The following is a 21043-nucleotide window of genomic DNA, read 5'->3' as shown; positions in this document are numbered from 1 at the left end:
ACCCACTGAGCTACACTGGTTCCTGAAACAGCAGCGAGCGTGGCCAGGCTACAGACCCTTCACGTGTGTCAGGCATGGAGGGACCTGCACCAGGTGATGCTGGGGTTACCTATGGCAGGTAGGGGCTGTGAGTACCAGAAACCCCAGGGCTGGGCTCAGGGCCTCATTGCTGGTGCGTGGCTGCTGTCCATGGGGTGAGGGCCCACACTGGTTGGACAGTCTCCATCTACATCATTTCTGAAGGAATCACAGACTAGGGGGCTATGGGGTTTTATAGCATGTTCCTATAAATGAGGTTGGACAGATGGTGGAGAGAGAGCTGGATATACAGATAGGCAGGATGCAAGGGCAGAGGGTGACCAGGGCAGGAGCTAAGCAGGGTTCCAGCACCTTAGCTGGCGTGAGGGGAGTCCTGAGACTACAGCAAGGACGTCCTCTCTCCAGCTTTTGGCTCAGGGCTGCCCCCACTCAGGGTGAGGTGTTTCCACTCTTAGGCTTCTGTGGGACAATCTGCCTAAAGTAAGGTCTAAAATTAAGGCCCAATATCACATGCTGCCTTGACACCCGGTGAAATCAGGAGGGCCTCCAATGGCCCAACTGCAAGCCCCCTCCCCACTCTGCTCCTGCAGAGGAGGTCCCCTAGCCAAACAACACCTATCAAGGGGACCAGGCACAGTTTCTGCTTTCCCTGAGGAGCAGGTTTCAGTGCCCTACCAGCCCATGGAATTATTCAAACAAATCAATGACATCCTCCCATGGGAACCAGGGGGCACCCCACCCTCTTGATACTACTAGCTTGCCTCCCGCAGCCCCTGCTTGTTCTCTCTCCATGTGACCATAGGGGCAAGGCGTGCAGTGTCCTTCTTCCCCAGGCTGTGAGTGACTGATCAATGGCTGTGGAGCTCATCTGTCCAGTGTTGAGGGTTCACCATCCCCATAACCACAGGCTGGGAATCCTCTATTACCAGTGAGGTGAACAGGAGGTGATTAAACAGGTGCCCAGCTCTAAGAGTGGGGCTACACTGAGAGGGGCCAGTGCAGAGGCTCAGAAGATATACATTATACTTCCAGAGCTGAGCCGCATTTGAAAATAAAGTCCAAAGTTTATTACTATCCCTATTTTCCTCCCTAACAAGATTAAGATCTTAGAATGCTTAAATCCAATTGCTGTCCCCATACACACTTCCATGTTATTGCAGTTCCTAAACTTGCAAAATGAGTGTTTATTTTTTTTACAGTAAATATTCACATTTATCTACATACCTACAACTTATTTCCTTACCATTATTTCTTGCATCCCATTCTTTCTGGTTAAATTTTCTTCTTACGGAATTACACTTACACAGTGACTTATCATCAAAATAAAGCCACTTCCGGGAGTGAGGGGAAGTGCTGATGATAATTGCACCAGGCCACAGGTATAAATCGGGGCTGTCCCAAGCAAACTGGACCCATGGGGAGAGGGTTTGATGCCTTCTGAGGGTGCTATTTATAGAGAGGCTGCACCCCAGTTCGGCACCTTAGTCAGGCCAGAGACCTCACCTCCTGTCTTTGTAGACATCAAGACCCCAGTCCTGGAGGTGGGACGTCTAGAATGACTGAGTGAGGAGCTCGGCAAATTCCTTCCCTCAAAGAAATGACAGAACAGGAAAAAAAAAATCAAAACAACTGTTTAAGAACTCTGGAAATTGACCAACGGTATACAACACATTCGGAAACATTTATTCAAGAACTTCTACTGAACTCTAGGAAGAATAAGGTAAGCCTATGGCATTTTAGCCTGGGGCTGCTTCCATCACCCCGACTCAGTTCCCTGGTGGTTGAAGTTCTACCAAGGTAGAGCAGGCCAAGAAGATGGAAACGTTCCATGCCCAGGAATGTTGCTGAAAATAATAATTCCAAATTCTCAGCTAGCCCAAGGTTGTGATATGGGTTGAGGGAAGCAACAGACCATGCAGAAATTTAAAGTGAGATCTAGGAAATGAGACAACTAAAGTGGACTCCAGATAAAACCATGCTTAGAGGGAAATTTATAGGTGTAATATCTGTATTAGAAAAGAAGGATCTCAAATTAATGACCTAAGCTTCTGCCTTAAGGAACTAGAAAGAGAAAAGAAGAGCAAACTGAACTCAAAGCAAGGAGATAAAAGGAAATAATAAATATCAGAGTAGAAATCAATGAAATAGAAAACAGAAAGAACAAAAAGACAAAAACAGTGAAACTAAAAGCTGGTTCTTTGAAAAGATCTACAAATTTGACAATCAGGAACAAAAGAGGGGCCATCACTAACGAATATAAAGAAATACTATCAACTTTTTTTTTTTTTTTTTTTTTTTTGCGATACGCGGGCGTCTCACTGCCGTGGCCTCTCCCGTTGCGGACCACAGGCTCCGGACGCGCAGGCTCAGCGGCCATGGCTCACGGGCCCAGCCGCTCCGCGGCATGTGGGATCCTCCCGGACCGGGGCACGAACCCGTGTCCCCTGCATCGGCAGGCGGACTCTCAACCACTGCGCCACCAGGGAAGCCCCTATCAACATTTTTATGCTAACAAATGAGACAACTTGAGTGAAATAAACAAAGCCCTAGAAAGACATAAATTACTGAAGTTGACTCGAGAAGAAACAGAAAATCTGAATAGACCTATAGCAAAGAAATTGAGTTAGTAATTTAAAAATCTTCCAGCTCCAGATGGCTTCATTAGCAAATTTTTCTAAACATTTAAAAAAGAAAGAATGCCAATCCTTCACAAACTCTTCCAGAAAAACAAAGGAGGAGGAGGAGGAAATACTCTCAACTAATTCTAAGACCTATGTTAATCCAGTACCAAAGCCAGACAAAAAACATCACAAGGAAAGAAAACTACGGACAACTATCCCTTAAAAAATTCCACAACACAGGGACTTCCCTGGTGGTCCAGTGGCTAAGACTCTGCACTCCCAATGCAGGGGGCCCAGGTTCAATCCCAGGTCAGGGAACTAGATCCCACATGCTACAATTAAAAGATCTCACATGCCGCAACTAAAGATCCCGCACGCGGCAATGAAGATCCCCCACACCACAACTAAGACCCGGTGCAGCCAAATAAATAAATATTAAAAAAAAAAAATTCCACAACACAATCCTAGCAAAATGAATCCAGTAACAAATAAAAGAGATTATGTACTATGACCAAGAGGGATTTACCTTAGGAATGCAAGGTTGATGTATTAATGTAACATATTATATTTACAGAATAAAGGATAAAACCATAAAACATCTCAATAGATGTAGAACAAGCATCTGACAAAATCCAACACCCATTTAGGGTAAAAAAAATTTTTTTTCAACAAACTAGCAATAGAAGGAAACTTCCTCAGACTGGTAACGGCGATCTACAGAAATCCTACAGCTACCATTATACTTAATGGTCAAAGGCTGAATGAACGCCTTTAGGATCAGGAATAAGGCAAAGACGTCCACTTTCACCACCTCTATTTCATATTGTACTAGAGGTTCTAGCCAGTACAATCAGGCATGGGGAAAAAAAAGGCATTTAGATTGGAAATGAAGTAAAACGCTCTTTATTTGCAGACAACATGGCCCTGTATTTAGCAAATTCCAGGGAATTTTCACAAAAAGAACTAGAATTAATCACCAAGTTGCAAGGTACAAGATCAATATAGAAAAATCAATTTTATCTCTTTATATTAGTGATGAACAGTCCAGAAATGAAATTAAGAAAAACAATTTCAGGGAATTCCCTGGTGGCGCAGTGGTTAAGAGTCCGCCTGCCAATTGCAGGGGACACGGGTTTGAGCCCTGGTCCGGGAGGATCCCACATGCGGCAGAGCAACTAAGCCCATGCACCACAACTACAGAAGCCCACGTGCTCTAGGGCCCACGAGCCACAACTACTGAGCCCGCGTGCCACAACTACTGAAGCCCGCACGCCTAGAGCCCATGCTCTGCAACAAGAGAAGCCACCGCAAGGAGAAGCCCGCCCACCACAATGAATCGTAGCCCCTGGTCGCTGCAACTAGAGAAAGCCCACGCGCAGCGACGAAGACCCAACGCAGCCCCCCCAAAAAAAAGAAAAAAGAAAAACAATTTCATTCACTATAGCATCAAAAAGAATAAAATACTTAGGAATAAATTTAACAAAAGAAGGGTAACACTTGTATACTGAAAGCTATAGAATATTGCTAATAGGAACTAAAGAAGATCTAAATAAACGGAGAGGCATTCCACATTCACGGATTGGAAGACTCAATATTGCTAAGGGTGCAGTTCTTCCCAAGTTGACTGTTGGATTCAATGCAATACCTATCAAAATCTCAGCAGGCTTTTTGTTGGCAGGATAGGCTGATCCTAAAATTTACATGGGAACTTACACTGTCTTTACAGAGACTCAGAATAGTCAAAACAATCTTGAAAAAGATGAACAAAGCTGGAGGACTTATACTTCCTGATTTCACAACTTATTACAAACCCATAGTAATTAAGACATTGTCCTGTTGGTGTAAGGATCAACAAATAGATCAATGGAATAGAATTAAGACACCAGAAACAAACCTTTACATTCAAGGCCAATTTATTTTGACCAGACTGGCAAGATAATTCAATGGGGAAAAGATAGCCTTCAATAAACAGTGCTGGGACAATTGGATATCCACGTGCAAAAGACCCTTACCTCACACAAAACACAAAAATTAACTCAAAATGGATCATGGACATAGATGGAAGAGCTAAAACTATAAAACTGTTAAAGGAAAACATAGGGGAAAATCTTTATGACTTTAAGTTAAGCAGCGATTTCTTAGATACAAGGCCAAAAGAATGATCCATAAAAGAAAAAAAAAATGAACTGTAGTTCTTCAAAGTTAAAAATGTTTGCACTTTAAAAGACACCCTTAAGAAAATGAAGACGAACCACAGACGGGAGAAATGATTTGCAAATCTCATAAGTACTTGTATCTACAAAATAAAAATAACAACTCAATAAAAAGACAATTTAAAAGATGGGCAAAAGATTTGAATAGATATTTCACTAAAGAATCTATTCAAATGACTATTAAGCATGTGAACATATGCTCAATAACACTAGTCATTAAAATTAGAACCACAATGAGATACCACTGCACACTCACTAGAATGCCTATAATTAGAAAGACAGACAATAACAAGTGTTGATGAGAATGTTGAGAAATTGGAACCCTCATACATTGTTGGCAGGAATGGAAACAGTGTAGCCATTTTGGCAACAGTGTCTTTAAAAATTCAACATAAAGTTACTAAACAATCTAGCACAATCTAGCAATTCCACTCCTAAGTATCTGCCCAAGAGAAATAAAAAACCTGCATGTGAATGTTCATAGCACTATTATTCATAACAGCCCAAAAGTATAAACAATCCAAAAGTCCATCAACTGGTGAATGGGTAAACCAAGAATCCGTGGAATGGAATACTATTGAACAATAAAGAGGGATGAACTACTGATGCAGGCTACATGATGACAAGTGAACACAAACCTGATGCTAAGTGAAAGAAGCCCGATGTAAAAGACCACATATTGTATGATTACATTTATGGGCAAATCGATAAAGACAGAAAGTAGATTAGTGGTTGCCTGGAGCAACAGGGAGTGACTGCAAAGCACCTGAGAGATTTGGGATGGAAATTGGGGGCGGGGCAGAGGACAGTGGAAATATCCTAAAATTGGATCGTGGTGATTACAGAGCTCTGTAGATTTATTAAAATCCACTGAAGTGTACACTTAAAATACGTGACTTTTATGGCATGTAAGTTATACCTGAATAAAGGTGTTTTGTAAAAAAAGGCTCTAGTCGCAGGCTCGGTGGCAGGCGACCTCTGGCACTCACTGCTGCTTCGCTAATCCGTCTCATTTTCTGGCTCCTGGGATTTCCCTTTCCTTCTGGAGTTTTAAGGAAGTTGTAGGTTCTGCTTTGCCCAGGGTGGGTGGGCACATCACCGCTGTCAGTCACACTACCGATATTTGCTTTCTTGGAATTCTGGCATTTTCTGCTTCCCGAGGAGAGCTGTGTGTTCCTCTCAGTGAAGCAAATGGAAGAAATGAAAAACGGGCTCGGGGGAGGGATGTTCCAGCCTGGGTGTGAGCTCCAACTGACCTCCAGCGTTGGATCTCGCTCCCTCATCCCTCTGTCTAGGACACAGGATGGGTCAGATGGGGGGTCATGCCACACTAATGCCCTTCCTTTCTCTTTCTCTGGTGCGTGGGAAGTCCCAGCACGGTTTCAGCCTCAGACGCTAATTTACAGGTCCCCAAGCGGAAGGAGGCAGTTCTCAACATCACAGGGCTCCTGGGACCAGCTTGCTTGGGAAGGAGGTGGGAGTCGGGTGGGGAACACCAGGAATTCCCCATCACCCTACTCACTGTTGAGTTCCATGAGCGCAGGGACCTCACGGTCCGGTGCGTTGCAGAATCCCAGTGCCTGGCCACGTTGGGACTGCTCTCGCCGACTTTCATCCCAGTCCCCAGGAAGGGACAAGGCCCACACACATTTTGCAAGCCCTGTATATTGTACCTGCTTGACGAGCAGACTTGGTTTAAGCCCAGAAAATCCTTTAACTACTGCTGCTACTTCTGGCCGGGTTCTGGGAAGGAACTAATTCGAGCAGCAGTCACTCGACCTGACTTATTAAGAATGTGATTTCATTATTTGGTCTGTCCCGGTCGCGGGCAGGGGGTTACAATGACTGGTTTTGCCAAGTTCCTGCTGGAAGAGCAATTCATTCCTCACCCACTTCTGTGGTGACAACCCGCAGACAACTCCCACGCTGCTGCCCAAGTCGCCACCGTTGGTCAGCAGACACCTGGAGAAGCTCTGTCCAGCACTCCCTTGGGGCCTGGCTTGGAGTGAGTCCTGCCGGGGCTGGAAAGATAACGAGTTCCCTGCCCACCAGGGAGACCCACTACCTCTCTGTCCTGGGGCGGGGGGGGGGGGGGGAGTAGCTAGGGAGGGTGGGAGGGGGCAAGTCTCAGCCTGAGGGAGGGCAGGAGAGTGGACACAGCCTCTCCTTCCAGCCCATCCAACCAACAGGCGGTGACAAGCGTGACCAACCAACTGTAAAAACACCTTCTAAAGTTTGAGCTGCCACTTAAAAATCAGAAGAAATTATATATGTTACAGATTCCTTGTTTCTTTGAAAAACTAAAAAATAAAAAGGAGGATCTGGCCACGCTGGGCCCGCATTCCACACAGCGCTCCTGGCTAAGGCTGAGCGGCGGCCCTGCCCCAGGAGCCAGGGACCATCTGTTCCCCCCTCCCCTCCCCCACCCCGCTCCCTGGGGTCTCCCGGCCCTGGCAGCTCTGCGCTGATACATTTTCTGATGGGCCTGGTGACCCAACACCATTTTTTTAAATTGACATTCCCGCTCATCCCTTCCTCTTTCCTATCTCCCTCCCTGCGGGGCAGGCCCAGACCCTGAGGGCAAAGGTCGAAAGCACCCACAGATGCTTGTAGCCTTTGGAGAGGTAGGGTGGGGGTCCCAGACTCCTTCCAGGCTGCCTTTTCTCCCCAGGACCTAAGCACATTCAAACACACAACCAAAACGTGGTGAGGGGTTCACAGATCACCCCCTCGGTCCAACCTAGCTTGGAAACCACCTGGGCTGAGAACCACTGGCCAGGGACTGGACCCTTGGCCTGCTTTGAGGACAACCAAGCTGGGGTGAGCAGGTAGCTTGGGCGGGGAGAGCCTGCTCTATAGGTGGCCAGTCTTCAGGACTGCTGAGGAGGGCTGGGAAATGCCACGGCTGGGCCGCAGGGCTCGGTAAGAGGCAGCCCGCAGCTTCCTGCCTGGACCCCAGACGGAGAATGGGAAGACCCCCCCCGCCGGGGCTCTTCACCCCTCCGGCAGGAGCCAGCCAGCTGTTGGGGACAATGGAACCCATTTAAGTTCAGCTATTTTTCCCAGATAAATACAAACTTTTAAAAGCGAGACTTGTCCACTGAGTTCTACCATGATTCAAGTTAAAACTGCAGAGCCATAAATCCTGGGAGATAAGCTTTACCATGCAAATACCAGCAGACAGGTAACGCTGGGCTTCTGGCTTAGATGGCATCTGCCTGAGCACCCAACTTCCTGCAAAGATTTCGGGAAGGAGACCCACACCGACCCGAAGGCTACAAGAAAGGCATCATCATAATAGGAGGGGCCAGCATGCCCTCCTGGCGGCAGGCAGTCGGTGCCCAGGTGAGAGCTCCCCTTGGCCTGACCCGAGGGCATCCCTGATCGGCCCACCTCACCACGGACCCGCATCGGCCTCCAGAATCAGCCTCCAGCACTTCTGTTGTCATAACTACAACCATGACATTTTTGGGGTTTAAAAAAACAAGAACCAGCTACGGAGAAGGATGGCAGTCGTAGCAACAGCCTTGTCCTTAGACCAGGTTCTGGCAGAGAACCACTTCTCTGCTGCCCACGTTAGCAACCTAGGACTTCTGGAAGGTTAGCAGGGCCTAGAGAAGCACATGTTAGGACCCGACCGGACCCTTCCCCAAGCTGGCGGTGAGATTCACTGTCTCCCTAGCCTCTCTCCCAGAGCCCTGAGACTGCAGACCAAGTGGGGCTGAGTGGGGAGGCAAGCCAGGCAGGAGGCCACCCCCAGAGCCCCGTGCCACTTTGGGATTGAAGTCTCGCCCTGTCCTGCTCTCCCTGGCAGAGCTTCTGGGCTGAGCGGGGGGCCTGGCTCTGATGTCAGGTGACTGACTCCCCCTCCATCCCCCCACTGAAGATGCCTGGTTGGTGCATGGGCACAGAGGTGGGGGGGTACGGGGTGCATGTCCCTGCTAACGCCGGCCCAGGTGCTCTCCCCACGGTGGCCCAGACGAGGTACTTCTGGGGCATCTCACACACAGATCTTGAGCCCTCGTCCTCCTCCCTGGATCCCTCCTATTCATTCTGGGCCGGGCAGATGGGAAAGGGGTCACCCCACACCTGAGCCCCGCTCTGGGCTCCCGGAGTCATGACTCACATCGCAGGTGAACAGAGCCTGATTCACCTCCCAGGAGGGGGCTTGGCGGGGGGCAGGGGGGGAACAATCAGCTGCTGTGGAGACACAACCTGAAACCGGGGCTTCCGGGGCTGGCATGAGCATCGGAACCGCCAGCCAAGCTCGGCCGCTCAGCCCCGCCCAGACCCGGACACAATGGGAGCCCCAGTTTCCCAGCTGCACTGTAATTTCAGAAGGTGTCTTTGTGTGGGTTTTATTAACCAAGACGCCAGAGGAGCCTTGGGGTTGGGGCGGGGAGTCTGGCTGCCAAGAAATCTGCTGGGTGTCGGCAAGAAATGCCCTTTGAGGAGACGGTGGAAAAACAGAAAATACAGGAACTGCTGACCGTGACATTAACCAGCAGCAACAGGTGAGGAGGGCAAAGGGCTTTGCAAGCAGGCAGATCTGGGTTCGAATCCCAGCTCCGGCCACTCTGGCTGTGGGACTTTGGGCAACTGACCTAACCTCTCTGAATGTAAGTTGAGGACGGGGATGCCTGCGTCTCACTGGGTGAAGGAAGATGAAATAAAGGCACCCGAGACAGTGCCTGGCGCCAATAAACGATAACTATTACTAGGTTTCGTGCACGCTGAAGCTTAATTACATTGTCTCATTTAAAAAATTATCACCGTACACGTGTGTGGAGCTTTGTGGTTTTCAAAGGCACCTTTGTCCATCACTTCATTAGAGCCTCACAGTGATCCTGTATTCTATTTTTAGCATTTTACTTTAGTTCCTTTAAAACATGTCTTGCTCTTATTGGATACGATTGTCCCCATTTTCCGTTCTGCTCTCCTTTTTAATTTCCCCACCCGTAGGAACATTTAGCATAACAATGCTGGGACCATTTTCTATTAATATCAGTTTTCAGATTACAGTGATAAGATGTCTGTTTCCTAATTTAATTAGGTGATTCCTGTTATTAGCTCCTACATGCTCATTATTTTTCACTTAGCATATTCGAACGCACCAAAGGAAAAGTGAGGCTCCAGCTGGAGACCTCCAGGGCGTCTTCTGCAGTGGGGAGGGAGGAACCCAGGAAATGGGGGCCACAGCAGAGAAGCAGATGCCAGGGGGCTGCAGGCCGGGGCAGTGTCTCAGGTGAGAGAGGATGGGGGCAGAGAAACTTCCACTGAAGACGGGCCCGCAGTGGACACCCCTGAGGTCAGGGCGTCCCAGGGAGGGCTCTGTGAGGGTCCTCCCCGCAAAGCAGACTTCAGAGAAGGCTCTAAAACCAGCACCCCTGGGGCCTACCAGCCCCCCTGGGCTCTGGTGCCCACACTTGAGGGCTGTGTGTTCTGACATGGCCCCCCTTTCTGGCACTCATTGTCCAATTGCCGTGGAGGTCCCATGTCTGCCCCTCCATCAGTACTGTCCTCTGCACAACTCCAGGGGGCGCCCTTCACACCACAGTTGAAATCAACCCTACCCTGGAGTTAGCATAGAACACAGTGTGAGTAGTGCCCTCGAAATGTGCAGGCCCTGCCTCAACGCTCCCACCCGACCAAGGCAGGGCTCAGCCATCGTGCCATGGGCTCTAGCCACCCCCGGTCCCCAACCATCCAATCGTCCGCACTGACCCCACCAGTGTCCTTCCCTAGGCTGGCACAGTGATGGCTGGCCCGGCCCGGCACACTGCTCACCCTGTGGCACCAGAAAGAACCCCCCACAAAACCACTCTGGAGTAGAGGAAAGGGGGGGACAGGAAGCCCCAGGGCCACGCTTGGAAGGAGCACTGCTACAAGCATCCTGACCGCAGCCCTGACTTCGAGAACCCAGTGCGTTCTGTGACAAGGAGTGGGCATTCCAGAGAACCGAAAACTCACTGGGTGGCTTTAACCAGAGTTAAGTTTTCTTTGCTGTGGTCATAGAAAGGCGAGGCGAGGCAGGTGAGGCAGCCTTCGTGAGCCCTGGGCGGCGTTTGGTGAAGAGAGTTTGAACACACACGCTTGCAGGGGCGTTGTTTAGAAACACTGGGTTCTGAGAGTCCCAGCCCTGCTGATTTTGCAATGATATATTGCCAGCTACTTAACAGGACGGATCACTGCAATTACATGTCACTTCTGATATTCACAGTCACAACAAGGAGGTGTCAGTTTCACAAGGGTTGTAGGAAATATATATGATGTCCCCAGTGCTGTTCGAAAAAGGTTTCAGGAGACAGACTCGACAGGATTCTAGTAAAACCCACCTGCCTGGGCAAAGCAGACAGCTCCGTGGAAACTGGAGGGGCTGGCTCCCCTGGCCCGGGAAGGAGTGTGGGCTCAGGCACACCAGCTCCAGCAGGCTGCCCCTACCCCAAGGCCACCTTGCCCAGAGAAGGGGGAGGAGGGACGGCCACCGCGCTTCCGGTTACTCCATCACCCTCACGTGGGTGAGCTGTTGAGAGCGTCTCAGCAGTTACCCCTGTGGCCCTGGCTCACCCAGGGCTTTTGGCCTGGTGGTGTCTCAGAGCTACAAGGGGTCACACCTGGGCAAAGACAGTCATCGTAGGAACAAGACAAACCCTCTGACATTGACCCCCGCACATGGGCACAGGCAGGGCCATGTGTCCCTGGTAACCATGGAACCGAGAGGGAGGGCCACACTCTCTCCAGCCAACACAGCCCTGCCTCCAGGGGACCAAAGCAGGAGCTCTGTCAATTTCTGAGTCAATTCTGGCTCTGTTCATTTCTAACTGTGAGATATTGGGCACAATACTTAGCGTCATGCACTCTGGAGAGAGACCACGGGATGCCACTGAGTCTCATCCAAATCCACGTCACTGCTTCTGCTGGAGGTCAGCATCTTGTCACCTCTTGTGCCCTGGAGAAGGCCAACAAGCGATCCACAGCTCCCCTCCTCCAGGAAGCCCTCCCGACTCCTCCAGCCAGGACCTTGCCCTCGGGTGTGTGAGAGCGAAGGCGTGAGTGTGTGACCTGTGTGAATGAAGATGCAGGTGGAGGAGGGATGGGCAGGCTGGGAGCTTCCTGCTTTTCTCGCCTGTTCTTGTGACCTGTGAGTCTGGAACCCTGGATGGAGGAGCCACAGTGCAACTGCACACACCCTGCCCAGCATCTCAGATGCCATCTGCCCAAAATAGAACATGTGGTCTCCAGCTCCCTCCTCTGACCACTCCCTGTCTGAAGTGTCTGCCTCGGTGAGTGGCACCCTAACCCCCACCTAGCAGAGACAGACACTCTGCGCTAGAGTCACCCTGAACCCTGACGGCTGCCTTCCTCACCCTCCTCGTCCTCTCACCCATGCGGTCACCAACTCTGGGGTTGCCGCCCCACGATGGCCCTGACCCACCCTCTCCAGTCCCTGCCTGCCTGCCCCAGGCCTTGCCATCTCTTCCAGTCTCCCTCAACCCCTCCCAGCCACTCTCCTTATACTTGTGTTCTCCCCCTCTGCCCACAGGTCCACGACATGCAGTCACTGGAGTGGGCTCTCCGGTGGCCACTGCACCCTCAGAATCCCCAGAGCTTTCCTGCTGAGCCTGCAAAGGCTCGTTCTTTGCAGTCTTCCAAGGGCTCAGGGGGCCCAGCGCCTGGCTGTGTCTTCAGCCACTAGTCTGGATCCCCGGGTCTCACTCCAGCCCCTAATGCACTGGGAGCTCTTCGCACGCACATTCTCTCAGGCCTCTTTGATCCACGCTCTTCTCTCTGCCAGGTTTTGCTCTGGGACCAGACAGGCCAGACCGAGTGAGCATCACTGGCTCACCGAGTGAGCCAGGTTTTGCTCTGGGACCAGACAGGCCAGACCGAGTGAGCATCACTGGAAGGCAGTAGGTGCCGTGGGCAACAGCCGGCTGCCTAAGGATGAATCCGGGCTCTGAAGTCCAAAGCTTTATGGCCCTGGGCACAGCTCGTAACCTCTCTCACCTCAGGAGTCTTGTCTGTCAAATGGTGTAATAGTACTTAACTCAGGGGGTTCCGAAAGTATTAAATGAGTGCTAAGTACTTGTGAAGTGCTTGTCTTAGTGGTGGGCACACAGTGAGTGGCTGGGAGCGTTAGCGCCCATCAGTGTTTTCTGCGTGTCCATCCTGTAAGTCTCAGGACCTCATTTATTATAAGAATTACATGCATTAAAACACGTAAAGGGCTTAGCACAAGACCTGGCACATGGTAAACTTTTGTTATTATTATTATTCCTGGATGCCCTGGAAGGAATGCCCTGGGGCCTGGCTATGGACCAACAAGTCATCAGAGGCTGTCCTGTCTGCACTCGGGGCCGCTGAGCCATCACTGTGGCTGCCTTTTTCCGTCGGCACCCCAGCACTGGCCTCAGTCCCCAGAGACGCCCCCCATCACAACCACATGGCTTTGGGGAAAGTAAAGAGCTACTCCACTAAAACGTGGGGCGGCTCACTCTAAGAAAACCCACTCTGCCAAAACCAAACATTAAAAAACAAACAAACAAACAAAACAACCTATCTGTAGTGTGCCAGCAACAGAATCTGTATCATAAGGTCACATTTTAAAATATATCAATGAACAAGCCAATCAATCCACTGTTCACTTTGGCTTCACAGGTCACTAACAACGCTTCGCCTCACCCCATTAAAACAAAATCCATCCCACTTAAAAGAATGAAGAAGGAATGATAATGATTAGAACATCACAGGGGAGGGGCTGGGGGACGGATGGAGTGGGAGGTTGGGGTTAGCAGATGTAAGCTTTTATGTACAGAATGGTCCTCCTGTATAGCACAGAGAACTATATTCAATATCCTGTGATAAATCATAATGGAAAAGAATATTTTAAAAAAAGAATGTATATATATGTATAACTGAATCACTCTGTCGTGCAGCAGTAATTAACATAACATTGTAAATCAACTATACTTCAATTTAAAGAAATAAATTAAAATCAACTATACTTCAATTTAAAAAAATAAATTAAAAAATTAAAAAAAAAAAAAAAAAAGAACATCGCTGGACTTGCCTAGCGGCGCAGTGGTTAAGAATCGGCCTGCCCATGCAGAGGACACAGGTTCGATACCTGGTCCAGGAAGATCCCACATGCCGCGGAGCAACTAAGCCCATGCGCCACAACTACTGAGCCTGTGCTCTAGAGCCCGCGAGCCACAACTACTGAGCCCACGTGCCACAACTACTGAAGCCTGCACGCCTAGAGCCCATGCTCCGCAACAAGAGAAGCCACCGGAATGAGAAGCCCACGCACCACAATGAATGAAGAGTAGCCCCCACTCGCCGCAGCTAGAGAAAGCCCGCGCGCAGCAACGAAGACCCAACACAGCCAAAAATAAATAATTTAAAAAAAAAGAACATCGCGTTGTACAGCCCCAAATGAATGGACGGTCTAGGTACAGGGTCAGTGGCTAACTGACATACCAAAAGAAAGCCGGGCAGATGTGCGTCTCCCAACGGAAGAACATAGGACCACACGTGAATTCTTGCCAAAAAAAAAGAAAGAAAGAAAAAGAAACCAAACCTGCATCCGATCAAGCTGCTAAATTTACTTAATTTATAGGGAATACAAAGAGCAGAAGGCTGTGCTGAGCTACACCAAACAGGCACAATCAGCAAAAACCCCAGCTGTGGGAAACTCACAGGACCTGCGACCCAGTTTCCTCCAATAAACGGCAAGAGGGAAATAAAGGTGTGCAGGGCCTCTTATAGACTGAGACAGACCTAAACGACTCATCCACCCACTGCGACATGTGGGCCTTACCTGGATACTGGATGAAACAAATTGGAAATAAAGGTATTTATGGTATTTGTGGGACCACTAGAAATGTGAACACTGGTCATGTGGTGAGATTAAAGAACTGTTGAATGTTAAAAAAAAAAAGAGTTCTTATCTTTTAAACTGAGAAGTATATTGAAATAGTTATGGCTTTATGGTTACCAGGGGGTAAAGCGGGGCAAGGGGGGGAGGGATAAATTGGGAGATTGGGATTGACATATACACACCACTATATATAAAGTAGATAAAATAAGAACCTACTGTATGGCACAGGGAACTCTACTCGATACGCTGTAATGACCTACATGGGAAAAGAATCTAAAAAATAGTGGATAGGGACCTCCCCGGTGGTCCAGTGGTTAAGATTCTGTGCTTCCACTGCAAGGGGCACGAGTCTGATCCCTGGTCGGGGAACTAAGATCCTGCATGAGGTGTGGCGTGGCCAGAAATAATTAAAAAAAAAAAAAAAGACTGGATATACGTGTATGTGTATAACTGATTCACTTTGTTGTAGAGCAGAAACTAACACCACATTGTAAATCAACTATATTCCAATAGAAATTTTTTAAAAAAATTGATGGCTGAATTGACAGGCCATATGGTATATGCTTCAAAAGGAGAGAAGTGGATGGGGCTGTGGATGGGGCCCTCTGGAGGCTACTGGGTGTTGGGTGCATGGGGTTCATTGCACTATGCTAACCTACCTTTGTGTGTGTTCCAAGCTCTCCATAATACAACGTTCATGATAAAGACAGGCAGCTCATAAAAAGTCAGGGTGTCCAAACACACACGTGGAGAGCACCATCTGTACCCCCGGGCCAGCACATTGGGATGTGTTATTCCCGGTTCTCGTCTGCTCTCTTCCACCTAAGGAAGGGGCAAGTGTAGTCTCCTGGGTCAAGAAGTGAGTTTCCTGAGGCCTCAGAGCCTGGCAATATGGGAGACTGAAAAATAGTAGGACAGGTGGATTCTGATACCCAAGAAAATCTAATCTTAGAATGAAGGTAGGTTAACCGGCAGTGATTTATGTTCCAGGAGGTTTGATTTAAAATATAGCAAACAGGGCTTCCCTGATGGCGCAGTGGTTGAGAGTCCGCCTACTGATGCAGGGGACACGGGTTCGTGCCCCAGTCCGGGAAGATCCCACATGCCGCGGAGCGGCTGGGCCCGTGAGCCATGGCCGCTGAGCCTGCGCGTCCGGAGCCTGTGCTCCGCAACGGGAGAGGCCACAACAGTGAGAGGCCCGCGTACCACAAAAACTAAATAAATAAATAAAATATAGCAAACATTTTGGAAAATATCGCTTGGTTTACAAAAGCTGGCAGCCCCGTAGGATTGCATCTAATGCGCAAACCAGGTGAGATTTGCTGACTGGTCTCTGAGAAGTTCAGGTGCTTTTAACAGCTGGTAGCTGCATGGGAGAAATCTGAAGGACACCCCCAACCCCAAGGGACCACAAACAACTACAGGCTCTGCCCGCCTTCTCAAGCTTGTTTCTGGATCTTCACCTGCCCACCCTCCCCCTTCCACCTTGATCAGTGCCACCAACAGCGGGTACCAGACACTCCGTTCCCAGGGAAGTTTCTGCTGCTGAGAAAGCCAGAGTAGCCTGTGTGGAATTCCCTCTGAAGGTGCCCCCCACCATCGGCCTTGCCTGATCCAGATGACAGGGCAGACCCCACACATCCACACCTCCCGTGGGTAGAAATCCTGACTTGTCCAGGGCCCTTGGGGCCACCCACCCATGCAACTGGATACATACACTTTGTAAGTACTGGTTTCCAACAGATAAATGTAATCAAGGTTTATATGCTCAAAGAAGCCAACAGGATGGGACTGTTTCACTTGAAAGATCAGAAGAAAATTGTAACTAATGTTGTGGAAAATTACTTTGATATTGCTTTCTTGGTACCGAATCACAATTAGGCTGCTGTGAAAAGTACAGGGAAAGAATAAATGAATAGCAACAAATCAACACAAACAGCCTGTGTCAGGAACACTTTGCTCAGGGAAAGTAATGTAAGCATTACTTAAGGTTTTATGACTGTGTTTGAGGTGATTTCCGTAGAACATCCAGGTTGCCCGTCACCTGGCATGTGGCGAGGGGGTGGTCCAGCTCCATCTACAGCCCGAGGAAGGGAGCCCAAGACCCAGGTGTGCACCTTGCCTGGGTTTGCCAGGCCTTTGCCATCCCCGGCTGCAGCGGGAGGGGAACCTCCACTTCCTGCCAACCTACACGCCCTGCCGGCTGAGGCTCCACGCTCCCCTCCTGCTCACCACTCCAGCCCACCCCAGAAACCCCAGCCATCCGGTGGGCTCCCACCCCACCAGTAATCAAGGAGATCCACACGTGCATGCACTGGGGTGGCTGTGCAAGGCAGTGCTGGCTGGCGGGAGGGACAGGAAGCCACGTCTGCAGAAGGATGAGGGGCAAGGGCTCTGCGTTGCCAGCTGCTATAGCACGGTGGGGGGTGTGTGTGTCGTGGCCACCAGACCCTGAGCCCATCCAGGAAAATAACACCTGTCTCCAGAGGACACCACGGATGGCATACACAGGTGGACACCACAGACGCACTCATGCCTTCTCTCCCAGGCCCGTCCCATAGAACGCAGATGTTCTGCCCACGTGTGCTCCAACCACACACACTCACCATGATCTGTGCCGAGGACACACGGTGCCATTAACCCCGAGCCCTGTCTGAGGGCCCTTCTTTGGGAGCTCGCGTCTGCATATATAACCCGCAACTGCAGAGACCAACTCTTAGCGTCCCCGCGGGCACTGCCTGTGGAGCCCGGTTCCACTGACACAGCGAGCCGGCCGCTCTGGGGCTCACGTGGGGCTGCAAAGTCTCCGCACAGGACCAACTCGGTCATGGGCCCCTTGGGCTTCTCCAGAAGCCAGGAAGCAGCCAAACCCCCTTCGACAGCCACCCGCTAGGAGGGTCCGGCCCAAGCGTGAGTCAGCCCCACTGACTCACCCACTCTCTCCTGGAGACCCAGCACCTGGGCTGCCTCTAGCTGACTCTCTGTGATGAGAGAACCAACTCATCAGCCTCTCCCAGCAGGGCCTCTGAGAGCAGCTGCCAGGCCCAGGGCCCCAGCTCTGGCCTCCTTGTGCTTCTTCTGCCTTTCCGCGTATTGCCTACAGGCCCCCAGTCTGAGCCCGGGTGCGGGCTGCCCTGAGCGTGTGAGCCATGGCTGAGGGGTCCTGGGCGGGGAGGCTGCAGGCCTGAGAGCCCTCCACACTCAGGGCCAGGGGCCCCCGTGCCATGTCCCGCACTCCTGTGCTACGGGCTGCGGGCAGGGACGGCACAGGAATCCCTCTGCCTAACTCCCCAGCCTCCACACCTCTTTCATTCTGTTCGTGTCCTGGAGCAGAGGGCTGTCATCACGGACTCTCCCCTAACAAGGCCTCTGGGACCACTGCTGGGAAATGCTGGTGCTCGGGCCTGGCAACCACGCTCTCCTCTCACCCCAGAGCAGAGTGATCCTTGGCCTTGGCCCCGAGCCGGATGCCCTCCAGCCCTGCCGTGCTCTCTGTGTCCCAGCAAGAGGGGCCTGGCCTGAGCTCCCCTCTCCACATCCTGTCCACCTCGAGTCTCCAGAACCATCCTTCCTGCTCTCCCCTCACTGCCACCCCACCTCTGAGTCAGGGAGGGTGCTTCCCTCCAGTGTGTTAGGAGGAAGCAGGTGGGGGGCCAGCAGGAGCCACCTCAGCTTCACAAAGCCAGGAGGTACCCCGACCTCCCTGAATTTGAGGGGTCCCCGGGGCTGGGCAGAGAATCAGAGTCCCATTTGGGAGGCCCGGGCTCAGGGAGAAGGCATTCATCTTCGGGTGTCCGAGACCACGTGGAAGAGGCCCCGAGAGGTGGCAGAATCCTCCTTAAATCTGGGTTTCACCAAAGGCAGGGAGCAGCTGAGCGATGGGCAGCCTGGCTGTCCTTCCCCAGAAGAGTGCACAGGCCAGAACCCTGGGGCTGGTGGTCTGACAACAGACACTGTGTGCCCACCCTGAGGCCAGGACCCCTGCCTTGGCACCAGAGCAGCGCGGAGACCTGCGCCTCGAGCGGGAAAGCCGGAGCCAGCAGACGGCGGGGCGGAGAGTGAGGGCTCACCTGGCACCTGCTGGAGGGCGAGCTCTGTGGGGTCCTGCAGGCTGATGAAGAGGAGGAGGCCCGCGGCTCCAAACAGCAGGATGGACGAGAACATGCAGGCCAGCCGCATCGTTCCTGCTCGCGGGGCCATCCGGGGCTCGCTCTGGGGTCACCTCTCGGGTGTGGGAGGCGCGTTCTTCCCTCATCGTCCACACCAGGTGTCCATCAGGCCACGGTCTACGGAGCAGCAGAGGAGAAAGACGGTCCATCACTGAGGCCCAGGGCCCCAGTCGCTGCACTTGACCAGCGTAATCCTGGATCCCTCCACCCTTACTCAGGTGTGTCCCTTTCACGTTTTCAAGCCCAAGGAGGTGAAGGGAAGCCCGGTCACCACCTGTGGCCAAGACACCAGCTTCCTGCCAGGGTCTCCTGTATCTGCACCCCTAGAAAAACCATGGAGAGACACTGCCCAGTTCCTGCCCAGGGGAGCCCAGGATGGAGCCCCAACACCCACAGCTGGGGACAGCGGTCACACCCCTGCAATGTCCAGGCAGGAATCTGGGTCCTTCTCCCTCGCAACTGGCCTGGTGGACAGAAAAGCTCTTGGGTCTCTCTCTGCCCTGGCTCCTGTTTACAGGGTGCTGGGGACAAGGGTCTCCATGGAACTGGAGGCTGGGAGAAGGAGCCTCCCAGGCCCAGAGGATGTCAGGGACTGAGTGACTCCCCACCCCCACCAGCCAGAGCTTTCCCTCCCTGACAGACTGAAGGATGGGCTGGTGGGATGGAGGCTCCACTGGACAGTCACACCCGCAGGAGCTGAAGCTCTGGCCAGATCACGGTTGTCCCTGCTCTCAAAGCCCTGGGGCCTGGAGCTGAGACGGGGCAGCCAGACCCAGATCTGACAGACCCCAGGCTCAGAGGCTGTGTCCCTGCAGATGGACCCCCACTGCTCTGGCCGCTGCAGACCCAGAGCATGCCTGCGTGGCTTGTCCCAACCCTCGTTCCTCCTGAAGTAGAAGAAATTGCAAATACACCAGTACCAACCAAGTGACATGGGTTGGGCCAGGCTGTGGGTCAAGATGGGGGTACTCCAGGACTTCCCTGGTGGTCCAGTGGTTAAGGCTCCACGCTTCCACTGCAGGGGGCGTGGGTTCGATCCCTGGCCTAGGGTCCCCTTACCTTCACTGGGTCCTACCCGCCCGGGCCCAGGGATACCACCCTCTTTCCACCCAAGGAACCCTTGGGAACTTGCCCCTCCCTGGCACAGGGTAGTGCCCGAGGGAGGCTGAGGCCAGGTGGGCAGATTCCAGCGGCCTCCAAGAGCACAGCTGGGTGGCTGATGGGGCCCCAGACCAGATGTGCTGCTCGGCACAGGACGGTCCCTGCCCAGGGTCTCCTTGGTGCGATACGTTGGTCAGGGAACCCATCCCCGACCTGGCACCCAGGTGCTGGGGGAGGAAACCCTAACTTTTTCCCCTCTGCATCCAACCTGGGGGGCGCGAAGCAGGAAATGATACTAAGAGAAGCCCCTCCCTCCTCTGCCCAGACAGATTCCCAAGGACTAGACGGTGCTCAGCAAAGCTCTGAGGCTGAGGAGAGTTAAACTGCAGGTTTAGGTTTCTCCCCTCTACAGTCTCTGTAATTATTTTTTCACTCAGTTAACTTTAATTAACCTGCTCCAGGCCTCCACGCACGGGAACGTGCGTGAATGCCGGGCTCTCTGGGCTGGCCCGAGCAGGGGTTTCCCACGGCCTCCCAGCTTTTATGTCTGGGAGGCAGCGCTGAGCCGGGCTCGGTTCGCCTCTGGAGTTGGCTCTGGGGTTCCAGCTGGCCCTGACCTCGCTGCAGTGGCCCCTGCCGCAGAGAAAGATGGCTGCTTCCTGCCGTCACCAGGGACACTCCCACCCTGGGCTTGCGGTGGGTGAAAATGGGTAGCCACGTGTCCCCAAAGGCTCAGACCCTGAAGCCCCTCATGAAGGGCTGTGGCCTCCCCCTCCATGGCTGCCCCAGATGGGACTGTCCTGGGGACCTGGCTCATCATCCTGCAAAGACACAGATGCGAGAGCGCAGGCCCCAGGCTCCGGGAAAGGACGAGGCCACTCTCAGCGCTGCCCACAGCATGCCCGGCACCCTGTGGTCTCCCAGGCCCTTCCCTCAGTGAAGACAGGCCCTGAGTGCAGGACCCACCGGGTAAGCCTATAAGCAAGGCCGCAGCTGTAAGGACACCCAGCTTATGCTAGC

At 51.9% G+C, this 21043-nt stretch overlaps 1 protein-coding gene across 1 annotated transcript in view; it reads right to left on the bottom strand.

The window, feature by feature from the left end:
- Positions 1-19034, bottom strand: part of CHST8 (carbohydrate sulfotransferase 8) — a 64959-nt gene extending 45925 nt beyond the window's left edge. The window contains exon 1 of the mRNA XM_027079255.1: positions 18824-19034. Coding sequence (XP_026935056.1) covers positions 18824-18953 — 130 coding nt within the window. The 5' untranslated portion in view covers positions 18954-19034. The remainder of the gene's footprint in view (positions 1-18823) is intronic.
- Positions 19035-21043: the final 2009 nt, after the last annotated feature.

This window comes from Aethalodelphis obliquidens, unplaced genomic scaffold, assembly GCF_003676395.1.
Source record: "Aethalodelphis obliquidens isolate GAN/ISIS:26980383/991018 unplaced genomic scaffold, ASM367639v1 scaffold43, whole genome shotgun sequence".
NCBI lineage: Eukaryota > Metazoa > Chordata > Mammalia > Artiodactyla > Delphinidae > Aethalodelphis > Aethalodelphis obliquidens.
Note: the sequence above shows the minus strand (reverse complement) of the source record. Positions and strands in the feature narration are given on the sequence as shown.